General features: G+C 47.2%; 1 protein-coding gene across 2 annotated transcripts in view; it reads left to right on the top strand.

The window, feature by feature from the left end:
- ADAM17 (ADAM metallopeptidase domain 17) overlaps nt 1–11816 on the top strand; it is a 42714-nt gene extending 30898 nt beyond the window's left edge. The window contains exons 16-19 of one of the 2 annotated variants that reach the window (XM_071548357.1): nt 6210–6288; nt 7454–7542; nt 8212–8268; nt 9838–11816. In XM_071548357.1, the coding sequence (XP_071404458.1) occupies nt 6210–6288; nt 7454–7542; nt 8212–8268; nt 9838–10188 (576 nt within the window). In that variant the 3' untranslated portion in view covers nt 10189–11816. The remainder of the gene's footprint in view (nt 1–6209; nt 6289–7453; nt 7543–8211; nt 8269–9837) is intronic. The other variant, XM_071548358.1, reaches the window with a different exon arrangement.
- The last annotated feature ends 456 nt before the right edge of the window (nt 11817–12272 follow it).

The following is a 12272-nucleotide window of genomic DNA, read 5'->3' on the forward strand; positions in this document are numbered from 1 at the left end:
ACAGCCAGGGAAAACCCCAGCAGTAACCAGCAGGGCAGCCTGCCTCCTTGGAGCCCCCACTCCCCCGTTCCGCCGAGCCAAGACTGAGGAGAATATCCAAAAAAAAAACCAAAAGAGACAAACCTGCCCCCACCCCAGCGATCACAGTTAACTGCTTCTTTTGTTAACCGCTGGCCTGGGCAGTTAAGTGGCAGGGGAGAGAATTTACATAATAATCCCAAACTACAACATTATCCACCCCTAAATTCTCTTCCATGCCGATACTCTACATTAAACTTAAATTTTCTTTCAAATAATTAAGTGTTTACAAATACAGTAATATGAGTCGTTTACCCAGAGATAAGTTCCCCTTGAGGTACACATCGTGTCTCTCCATCTTCCTGCATCACCCACCAGGTGGAACCAGATCCTTGAGCAAAGACAACCCCACGAATGGGTTTGCCTTTGCCTGAGGCAGGGTTGATCCAGACTGTTTTCCCTAGCATACCTCTCAGGTGTATTACAGGGACTTTGTCTCCATCTACAGTGTGAAGGGGTTCTGATTGGGCAGGGCCGGCTCGATTGACAGAGCCTCTAGTGTTGACTAGCCATGTAGCCTTTGCTAAGTGTTGATCCCAGTGTTTGAAAGTCCCTCCACCCAACGCCTTCAAAGTGGTTTTCAACAGTCCATTACACCGCTCAACTTTCCCGGCAGCTGGTGCATGGTAGGGGATATGATACACCCACTCAATGCCATGTTCTCTCGCCCAGGTAGCAACTAAGCTGTTTTTGAAATGAGTTCCATTATCTGACTCAATTCGTTCTGGGGTGCCATGTCGCCACAGCACTTGTTTTTCCAGGCCTAGGATGGTGTTCCGAGCAGTGGCGTGAGGCACTGGGTGTGTCTCCAGCCACCCTGTGGTTGCTTCCACCATGGTGAGCACATAGCGCTTGCCTTGGCGGGTCTGTGGCAGTGTGATGTAGTCAACCTGCCAGGCCTCCCCGTACTTATACTTATCCCAGCGCCCACCATACCACAGGGGCTTCACTCTCTTAGCCTGCTTAATGGCAGCACATGTCTCGCAGTCATGGATAACCTGAGAGATAATGTCCATGGTTAAATCCACCCCTCGGTCTCGTGCCCATTTATAAGTGGCATCTCTGCCCTGATGGCCCGAGGCATCATGGGCCCATCGAGCCAAGAACAGCTCTCCCTTGTGCTGCCAATCCAGATCTGTCTGTGATACTTTCACTTGCGCAGCTCGGTCTGCCTGTTGGTTGTTGAGATGTTCCTCATTGGCCCGATTTTTGGGCACGTGTGCGTCTACGTGGCGGACTCTCACAATCAGCTTCTCTACTCGGGTGGCAATATCTTGCCATATATCGGCAGCCCAGATGGGTTTCCCTCTGCGTTTCCAATTGGTTTTCTTCCATCGGTCTAACCATCCCCAGAGAGCATTGGCCACCATCCATGAGTCGGTGTAGAGGTAAAGCTTTGGCCATTTCTCTCGTTCAGCAATGTCCAGGGCCAACTGCACGGCTTTAAGCTCTGCAAACTGACTCGACCCACCTTCTCCTTCAGTAGCTTCTGCAACTTGTCGTGTGGGACTCCATACAGCTGCTTTCCATTTGCGATTAGTCCCTACAATGCGACAGGAGCCATCGGTGAAGAGGGCGTAGCGTATTTCCTCTTTTGGCAATTGATTGTATGGTGGAGCTTCTTCCGCACGTGTCACCTGCTCTTCCTCTTCATCTGCTAGACCAAAATTTTCACCTTCAGGCCAGTTTGTGATGATTTCCAGGATCCCAGGGCGATTTGATTTTCCTATACGGGCGCGCTGCGTAATCAGGGCAATCCACTTGCTCCAGGTAGCATCAGTGGCGTGATGTGTAGAGGCAGCCTGTCCTGACAACATCCACTTCAGCACTGGTAGTCGAGGTGCCAGAAACAGCTGTGCTTCTGTGCTAATCACCTCTGAGGCGGCTTGGACTCCTTCATAGGCGGCTAGGATCTCTTTCTCTGTGGGGGTATAGTTGGCTTCAGATCCTCTGTAGCCTCGGCTCCAGAATCCAAGTGGTCGGCCTCGAGTCTCACCAGGCACCTTTTGCCAAAGGCTCCAAGACAGGCCATTATTCCCGGCGGCAGAGTAGAGCATGTTCTGTACGTCTGGTCCTGTCCTGACTGGTCCAAGGGCTACAGCCTGAGCAATCTCATGCTTGATCTGGTCAAAGGCTTGTTGCTGCTCAGGGCCCCAGTGGAAATCATTCTTCTTACGGGTTACCAAGTAGAGAGGGCTTACGATCTGACTGTATGCTGGGATATGCATCCTCCAGAACCCTATGGCACCCAGGAAGGCTTGTGTTTCCTTTTTGCTGGTAGGTGGAGACATTGCTGTGATCTTATTGATGACTTCTGTTGGAATCTGACGGCGTCCATCCTGCCACTTCACTCCCAGGAACTGGATCTCTTGGGCTGGTCCCTTAACCTTACTCCGTTTGATGGCAAAGCCAGCTCCCAAAAGGATCTGGATGATTTTCTCTCCTTTCTGAAAAACCTCTTCTGCTGTGTCCCCCCACACAATGATGTCATCAATGTATTGCAGGTGTTCTGGAGCCTCACCCTTCTCCAGTGCAGTCTGGATCAGTCCATGACAGATGGTGGGACTGTGTTTCCACCCCTGGGGTAGTCGGTTCCAGGTGTACTGCACGCCCCTCCAGGTGAAAGCAAACTGTGGCCTGCACTCTGGTGCCAGAGGAATGGAGAAGAACGCATTAGCAATGTCAATAGTGGCATACCACTTTGCTGCCCTGGACTCCAGTTCATACTGGAGCTCCAGCATGTCCGGCACAGCGGCACTCAGCGGTGGGGTAACTTCATTCAAGCCACGATAGTCCACAGTCAATCTCCATTCTCCATCAGACTTATGCACAGGCCAGATGGGGCTGTTGAAGGGTGAGTGGGTTTTGCTGACCACCCCTTGGCTCTCCAGTTCACGGATCATCTTATGGATGGGGATCACAGCATCACGGTTCGTTCGGTATTGCCGACGGTGCACTGTCGTGGTGGCAATTGGCACTTGCTGTTCCTCAACTTTCAACAGTCCAACAGCAGAAGGACTTTCTGAGAGACCTGGCAATGAGTTCAATTGTTCAATCCCTTCTGTCTGTACAGTGGCTATTCCAAAAGCCCATCTATGCCCCTTTGGGTCCTTAAAATATCCATTCCTGAGGTAGTCAATGCCCAGGATACATGGGGCGGCTGGACCAGTCACAATGGGGTGTTTCTGCCAATCTCTCCCTGTCAAGCTCACTTCAGCTTCTAGCACAGTCAACTCTTGAGATCCCCCTGTCACCCCAGAAATAGAAATAGTTTCTGAGCCCACATGTCCTGATGGCATTAATGTGCATTGAGCGCCAGTATCAACCAAAGCCTTATACTTTTGTGGGTCTGATGTACCAGGCCATCGAATCCACACAGTCCAATAGACACGGTTGTCCCGTGCCTCTACCTGGCTAGAGGCAGGGCCCCTCTAACACTGATCCTGGTCATAGCGGTCAGAACCTTTTCTCGATGAGTACACCTGGGAGGTGCCCTCCTGTGGGTCAGATTCTTGCCCGTGGGAAACTGGGACTGCACTTACTCTCACTGACCTTCTTCCATTCTCCTTCAGTTCTTGTACTCGGGCTGCAAGGGCACGGGTGGGTTTCCCATCCCACCGTCCCATGTCTTCTCCATGTTTGGCCAGGAAGTACCACATCTCAGTTCGTGAGGTCTGTCCACTTCCTCTGGCTGGGGGGCGTCTGGCTCTGACTTCAGAGGTTCTCATTCGCACTGGTGCCACTTGGAGACTTTCCCTAATTTCCTCTCTGATCGCTTTTACCTCTGCAGGCAGCGTCTTGAGACTCTCAACCAATGTCTCTACAGCAGAAATACGGGCCTGCATTGGGCTGTGGGTCATGCCTTCATATATCCGGAGCTTATTTGCTACAGCGCCCACTGTTTCATGGTTCTCTTCCCTATACATGGATGCCAGGAAATCGGTGTATTCAGCTGGCCCCGAGCGTGAAAGGTCCCACCACATATGTGGTGTGCATCTGACCTTGTCAGGGTCATTATTGGCTTGCCCACCTCTTCCAAAAAGCACGTCCATCATTGCCATCTCCCTCAGACGTAAAATTCCTTCTTCCATTGTCTTCCAAGTCTTCCTAATATGATGTTCCTGCAGGATTTCTCTATAAACAAACTTCTCTCTTACACTCGTTAGAAGTCGTGCCCAGAGTGAAAGGGGCTTTGATTCCCTCACGAACACCTGTTCAATAGCCACATCCTGGGCCAGAGCCCCCAAAAACCTGGCTTCAGCACCATCCAGTTGTAAGGTTTCACCCATAAGGTCCCAAACTCGGATCAACCAAGTCAGGATGGGCTCACCCGGGTGTCGAGCAATGTCTTTCCGCAAACTACGGAGATTATCAAATGACAATGACTCAGTGATGATCTCAGGCTCTGGGTCTGCTTGCTGTGGAGGTGCAGCAGCCCCCTCATCGTCTGCTGGATGGTCTAATTTGGTCTTATATTTCCTTTTCTGAATAGGGGCAACTTCCATAGGCTTGGCCTGTCCTCCTGGTTTAGCCTCATCCTTTTCTCCCTTCACTGTGGCATCAGGGGTTTTATTCTCTCGCTTTTCCCCCTTCACTGGGCTAGGTTTCTGAATGCATTCTGGAAAAACCCTGGCCTTACCTTCAAACATTCTGTAAGCTGCAGGGATACAACCCTGCAGAAAAACCATAAAGAGCAAGATATCTCTGGCATCCAGGGAGAATTTAAACATCTCAAAAGCTGTTGTAGCAGACTTGAATGGGGAATGAACAAAGGGTTGGGAGAAGAGATTCCCCTTTGTTCCTTCCCAAGGGTCCGTACTATTATCACTGAATCCCCAGAGGTAGCAGCTTAGGTTGCGGCAGGAAAACAGCCTGGAGAGCACCACCCACATGACATCCAAAGGCATCGAATTCATGGCACCATAAATCCAGAGTAAGAACTCAATAATAATTGCGGCTATTTGAGTTTTGCTCATTGATTTGTTGATAAGACTTAAACCTGCCGCTCCTTTTGGCATGAATTTGTACCAACAAAAAGCCAATATATTATACAGGATGGTCCTGATGAACCCTAAGCTCAAGACCCACATGGTGCCACAAAATAGCAGTTATCCTTCTTTGTTTACAAGCCCCACACGTTGGGCGCCAAGAAATGTCTCGGTTTGAGGGGAAAAACCAAAATGTTTTACCCACAAGCAGGGGAGGGGCCTCCTCCACAATAATCACACCACTCTTTATCAAATTTAAGAAAAGGAATTTTAATACAAGAAGGATAACTGCTATATATATATATATATATATGTAAACAGACTAGTGCAACCCACTTCCCCAACACCATAAGAGGAAAAAAAAAAAAAAAAAAAAACAACAACAACAAAACCCAGCAGGTTTTCCTCCGGGAGAAAAGGTTATACTTAAGTGTCCTTGTCACAGCCCGCTGGCTGCAGAGTGAGTTTCAGTCCCTCTCCAGCGAAACAGACGAGCAGTGGGCTTTCAGATGGACTCAGTCTCTTCCCCCTGTGTTCCCCGTCCAAGAAGCAGAAAGGTACGAGCAACCAGCAGCAAATCCAAGGCAGGTAGCAGCACGGCAGGAAAACAGCCGTCCGAAGTAGGCAGCGGCAAGACAGCCAGGGAAAACCCCAGCAGTAACCAGCAGGGCAGCCTGCCTCCTTGGAGCCCCCACTCCCCCGTTCCGCCGAGCCAAGACTGAGGAGAATATCCAAAAAAAAAACCAAAAGAGACAAACCTGCCCCCACCCCAGCGATCACAGTTAACTGCTTCTTTTGTTAACCGCTGGCCTGGGCAGTTAAGTGGCAGGGGAGAGAATTTACATAATAATCCCAAACTACAACATATGTCTCCTGACATGGGACAAACGTGAGGTGGATTTTGCACATTTCATTTTTTAAACCTCATCTGTTTCAGACAGCAATTGAATTGAAACTTTTGCCAAAGGCAATAAAAATGGACTGCTGCTATTGGGCATGAGTGTAGATCTGTATTGAGAATGTAAATCAAGTCCTGCTGTGTCTGTAGGTCTGATTTCATTACCATTCTTGTATCTCCTTTCCTCACCAAGAAGGTACTAATTAATGCTTAGGCAGCATAAGGTCATTTTGTTACTTTTGCAGGGCAAATGCGAGAAGCAAGTACAGGATGTGATTGAACGATTTTGGGATTTCATAGACCAACTCAGCATCAATACTTTTGGTAAGATATGTAACCATATTCTTTAGGGGGCTTTGATTTCCTTACATGAACCTCTAAAGCCTCAGAAGGAATTAGCTGGCTGGTTTTATTCACCCTTGTGCAAAGGTAGCCAGTATCCATATTTGTGGTATATTTAAGCTTATTTTTGCCTGAAGTTTGGCAATATTGAACTTGCCTTTTAAAGCTGAGTGGATGAGGGATTGTTTGGCATTTTTCTACTGTGTTATTTTCTCGGCATCTTCCAAGCTTGTGAAGGAAATTATAACTTCGTATCTGAATACCAAGAAGTAGGTCAGTTAGAGAAAAGGAAATAAGACAGTCTCTTTAGAGGTCAGCTAGACTCAGTGTGGTGTAAACTGGGCCTTTCAGTGGGTTTTAAATGTCAACAGACTGGGAGGGGAACACTTCCTCTCTGTGTCATTTAAGCAAACCACTAAATCCCACACCTCAAGCTGTGTGCCTGTGCTGAGTTCCTGCCCAGCAACTGTGACTGGGCATGCTTGGTCTTGATCCCCACTGTGCAATCCAAGCAGGTGTCACCTCGCCCCCAGTGCCACCCCTGGTGTGTCACTCCGTGTTACTGGAACCAACAAAAGCTGCTAATAAGCCTGTGCTGTGTAATGAGTGGTAACTGCATATGCTCACGGTAACGCTCTGCCTGCACAGTGCCATTATCTGGGCTTGGGGCTTTCAGTCTTGAGTTCCAGGGGGCAGAAAATTGTTTCCTATGTAATTGTTAAAGCTATTTAGCCTGCTTGGGTAGAGGCAGCTTGTGAATCTTTGGCATTCAGATATTTTGTCTGGGGAGGCAGGTAGTGACGGTTAAATTGGAATTTGGCAATGGACTTGCAGGGTGTCCTGTATAACTGAGAGGGGCAACTTGGCTGACTTCAGTATAGGCTGCTCCAAAGCAACTCATATGACATGGTACAGCCTGACAGCATTTCTCATAAGAGAACAACAGAAGAAAAAACCCTGTTGTAAAGATATTAGATACAGTTTTAAAAACAATTATAATTTTATCTTTGCCTAGCTGCAGCCTGTGCTTCTCTGAGCAGTTCTGAGGCTTCACTTGCCTGAGCAGGGGCTGTAGAATGGGGACAGATGTGTATGTTCATGAAACAGTATTTGGTAGGTAACTGACAGATTTGAACTGGTTTCACAGGGAAGTTCCTAGCGGATAATATAGTGGGCTCTGTGCTTGTTTTCTCCTTACTGTTCTGGATTCCTCTCAGCATCCTTGTGCACTGTGTGGTGAGTAAGCTCTTTGAGATGACTGCTCTGTTGGATTTTGCTGTAAGAGAACACCCATCATACATGAAATGGCAGATGTCTGTGTGAGAAAGCAATGGAAAGCTTTTAGTAAACGTGGTGGGGAAATTCAGCATATGTAAGGCTTGCTGCTCCTTCAGTAGGCAAAACTCCTGCTAAACTCTGCTAAGCTCTGGCAGACCCAGTGCTCTCATGACCATTCCCTGGAGCCCTTGCCATTCTTTCCCAGGCAGATTTTCTTTCTCAGCCTCCTGAATTCTACCCATAGTATAATTTTGGTAATTTTATCATTAGAGTCAAAGTTTTCTAAAGCCCTGTGAAGAAATAAGATCCACATTTGAGGAAAGACCTAGAGGGAGAAGTGGTCTTGATTGAGCTTGGGGGGATGGTAAAGAAAAAGGGAGAGCTCGTGACCACTAGGGGCATGGGGATGTGGCATGCTACCAACAGCAGTGTGGGGTTACAGCAGAGGAGTGCTGTATCCACAAGCAATCCTGGGAGGGACGGGAAGGCATGGGAAGTAGGGGAAGGGAAAAGAGCCCCATACAGTGCTGTATCCTTGCAGAAAAAAGGGGACAGAGACTTTGCCACTGGGAAATTAACTTTCTTGTGTTTGTGTGTTTTGTTTTGCTTTTGTTTGTTTTTCAATAGGACAAGAAATTAGACAAGCAGTATGAGGAGAACACCAAGTCCCTGTTTTGCCCCAGTGTAAGTTGCTGCCTGAATCTGAATTGGCAAAAAGCTATTCCATGTGTCCTGGAAAACCTGAACCTTGTGTGTCTGCAGGGGATTTACCAAAGGAGTGATAATAGAGACACCCGGAGCCTTGCACTGCAAAGAGAGATCATTTTGAGGGCAAGCTGTTTCTGACCAAGCCTGTGTTCACTGTATCAAGCACTGCAGCTTGGTGGGGTCTGATTCTTCCTTCCTGTCAGAGCTGTGCTGTGTTGACAGAGCAGCTCTGTGGCAGCAGCCACAGCTCCCGGGGCAGGAAGCTGCTCTGCTCTGCAGAGTACCGTGTACAGCTTCAGCCACAGGCTGCCTGTTCCCAGCCAGGTGGTGCCAGTGAAGCACACAAGGCTCAAAATTCTCTGCAAAATGTTGCAGAATGGCTGTCTGCAGGGATCAGCTTCTAGAAATCAGACATGCTACAGCCTTCCAGTTGATCAAGGGACCCATCAGTGACACTTCTCACCTTCCAGATACTGAGCTGGGAGAGGGGAAGAGTAAAGAAGTGCCAAGATGAATTTACAGTCCACACCTTCCGACACAGGTTTCTGGGTATCCTTCTGCGTGCTTTGACAAACTGATTCTTACTAATAACTGAAACATTCAATTCAGGAAATGTTTTGTAAGGGGAGGGGAAAAAAAGCCTTGCAGAGCTCTTCCATGTACAGCCATTGAGGGAAGCATACTAAAGTCAGACTACTGAGGCAGACTGCCTCTGTTATCTGCCCTGAGGAAACTGAAGGTGATCTTAGCTGGTCCTGAATGCTATGAGGAAGGTCACCTTAGAGCTTTTTACCTGCATTCAATCAAGAAAATCCCAGGTGTAGTGAGAGAGCACAGATGTAGTTAATGGGCTCCTTGCACCCGTAACAGTTTAACAAGCTGATCTTGTGCCTTTTGAGTCTGCTGAGGATGGGACAGTTGGGAAATGCAGTACTGGTAGCAGTTAAACATCTCATCCTCCCCGTTATTAGCATTTGCTGAGGTCCTTGGAGATTTTTTTGTGCCTTGAGGTCTCTGGATGTTTTCCAAACCATGCTCAAATAGAAGCAGAAATCAGTGGGTTTTTATCTTAATCTGTGTTGCAGAAGTTGGTTGTGATGACACTGGTCCTTGCAGTCTTTGACTCTGTGTTCAGGGCAGCTTCTTGCACATGAAACTAGGAACTCTCCAGGTTGCAGAAGTGGATTAAGCTGTACCTTGGACTGTTTTCCTGCACTGAGCTCAGTGTCATCTGGCTTGACCCTGCATTTCCAGTCCTCAGTTTTGCCAAAGCAGGATTGGGCCTGGGGGAGACAGGGCTGAGTCAGCTCTGTCCCAGCGAGGCTGTCACCTGTGGTGTTTTATACAGAGAAGGAAGGAGCAGAAGTAAACTGTCCATTCTGCCTTCAGGGACCAGAGGCAGGGATGTGGTAGCCTTGTAAACCGTTCTAACAGGAGTGCAGGTGCTCCTCAGAGGGTGCTTCCTTTTGAAAAATGGCACAAACCCAACCCTGGACTAGGTCCGGATGGTTTTTTTCCAGTGACATGGCTGCTTGTGTCTTGCAGAACGTGGAGATGCTCAGCAGCCTGGACTCTGCCTCTGTTCGGATCATCAAGCCCTTGCCCACGACGCAGTCCACGAGCCGGCACCAGCCTCTGCAGCCGCTCACGGCCGCACCTGCCGTAGCTGCGGCGCCCAAGCAGGACCACCAGAGGATGGACACCATCCAGGAGGACCCCAGCACCGACTCGCACATCGATGAGGACGCCTTTGAGAAGGACCCTTTCCCAAACAGCAGCTCGGCTGCCAAATCTTTCGAGGACTTGACAGACCATCCTGTCGTTAGGAGTGAGAAAGCTTCATCCTTTAAACTGCAGCGCCAGAACCGGGTGGACAGTAAAGAAACAGAGTGCTAGTGTCTTGCTGCCTTCAAATATACAGCTTGTGCCTGCAAAATAAGGATCTAAAACCATTTCATTTCTATAAATATAAATAATGTATATATATTTTTGTGAGGGAGTGGGAGAATAAGGAAGTGACCTACTGCAGATGCTGGTCATGTGTATGACCTTCCTTAAATTACATTTATTAGAGCATTATATCTTTTAAAAAGGAAAATTCAAACTAGAACTGGCTCGTTTTTTGAAGCTTTTTGGATTTGTTTTTCTGGTTCCTTGACCTCTAACATTTCCTTCAACCTGTGGTGCAAAACCAAATATCCTGGTGGATATTGGATTGTGTATATCAGCCTTTTTTATAATTTAATATTTTATAGTCTGACAGCACTGATAGACAAAATTAAGGGGCTTTTAAAACCAAAATGAAAACACTGCAGTACGTTTCATAGAGAGTAGATAATTTAGCAATTTAAGGTACATGTAAGCAAAAGCCTAAGCAAATGCCTTGAGAACAGAATGAGAGTAATGAAACAGATAAAAATACAGTCTTGCAGCATTCAATGAAATGCATAATCAGAGTAAAGAAGCTCCAGATACACAGCTTCTGAATGAATACAAGGATCACAGAGGCCATTAACTTTATATAGTGCATGGGAAATGTCCCTCTAGCATGAAACCTTTTTGCCTCAGTGATGAGGTTGTCTTGTCTTTATGGCTTTTGTTGGGAGCTTCCCCATCTGCACTAAGAGGTTTGTGTGTTGCAGGTGTCTGGTTGGAGAAAGAAGTGTAAGGGGAGAAATTATTTATGTAGATAATGATTTTTAAAATGCTGTTTACAGCAGTTGTTTCAGTGCAGAAATGTTTCTCCAAATGTTATTCTGAAATAGGCAACACTATTGCTGAAATATTCAAAATGCTTAGCCTCCATTTTCTGTGGCCTGCATGGCCTTTGGAAGCTTCTGTGTGAATGAGAGGGAAAGGGAGGCATTTGTTTAAAAACAATTGTGAATTTAGTAAAGAAACAAACCTTTGTTAAAACTTGCAGGGTAAGTCTAAGGAGGAGACTTCATGAATTGAAATTCTCACACAGGTAGCAAAATGTGATGTTAAAAGTTGGTAGTTGGATGTTACCCTCTTGGAGCCACTTGGAGCCAGGTGAGCTGGGACTGCCACATGAGTGTTGTTTTAGCTTCGTAGCAGCTGGACTGACACAGTGGAGTCACAGAGCACCTTCACTGTGCATGTTTTCTCCCTTAATAATCTATTGATAAAACTGACAGAACGTGACCAAGGGCAGAACCATTTAACTGTTACGAGCCTGGACTCAGCCACAGGGCAACCAGGGCTGTGGTGTGCCCATGCTTTTAAACATGAGGGAAAGGATCCAAACCTGGGCTGGAAGGTTGTGTGAGTGCCTCTTCTCCCCCCTATCCCAAGGATACTTGTTACACTAATACTTGAATGTGTGCCTTATGGTATTCCTATCTGACTAGCTATTGTGTTTTATATACTGGTTTTGAACTTTGTTTGGGGTTGTTTGTTTTTTGTTTGGGTTTTCTTTTTTGATTCAATGCAAAGTACATGTGTGAGGAGTTAATTTAATTCCCAACAAAATAAAAGCTTTTTATATTAAAAAAAAATCAGTTAAACAAGCTGTTTCTGTGCAGTCCTTTTAGAAAAGATCTCCATTCTTCAGTTGTCACACCCTGAGTTAAAAGTGTGGCAGTGCAGCCAGGCGTTTCTCACTGCTCCTTTCTGAAATTCTGCTGGGGCAGCCACACCGAGCACCTCTGGTGCAGACCTGCATCCTCAGGGCTGCTCTGCTTCCTGCTGGGAATGGAGTTGGTCTTGCCACGTATCCTGTGGATTGCCATCAGTTCAGGTGGTGAAATTAATGCCTAAGGTATGGGGGTGTGCTCAGATGCCTTTTCAGGTAGCAAATCTGCAAGGACATGTTCTCAGCACAAAGGTCTTTATGTCCCAGGTGAAAATCAGGCAGTGACAGACACTTGCAGGCCTTGGAAATCCCTAAATCCAGACGTCACTCTGAGCTGTATTCCAGAAACTGAAAGAGGTATTTGCATGCTTTCTTTGTAACATCC

Source organism: Pithys albifrons, chromosome 2 (assembly GCF_047495875.1).
Source record: "Pithys albifrons albifrons isolate INPA30051 chromosome 2, PitAlb_v1, whole genome shotgun sequence".
Taxonomy (NCBI): Eukaryota; Metazoa; Chordata; class Aves; order Passeriformes; family Thamnophilidae; genus Pithys; species Pithys albifrons.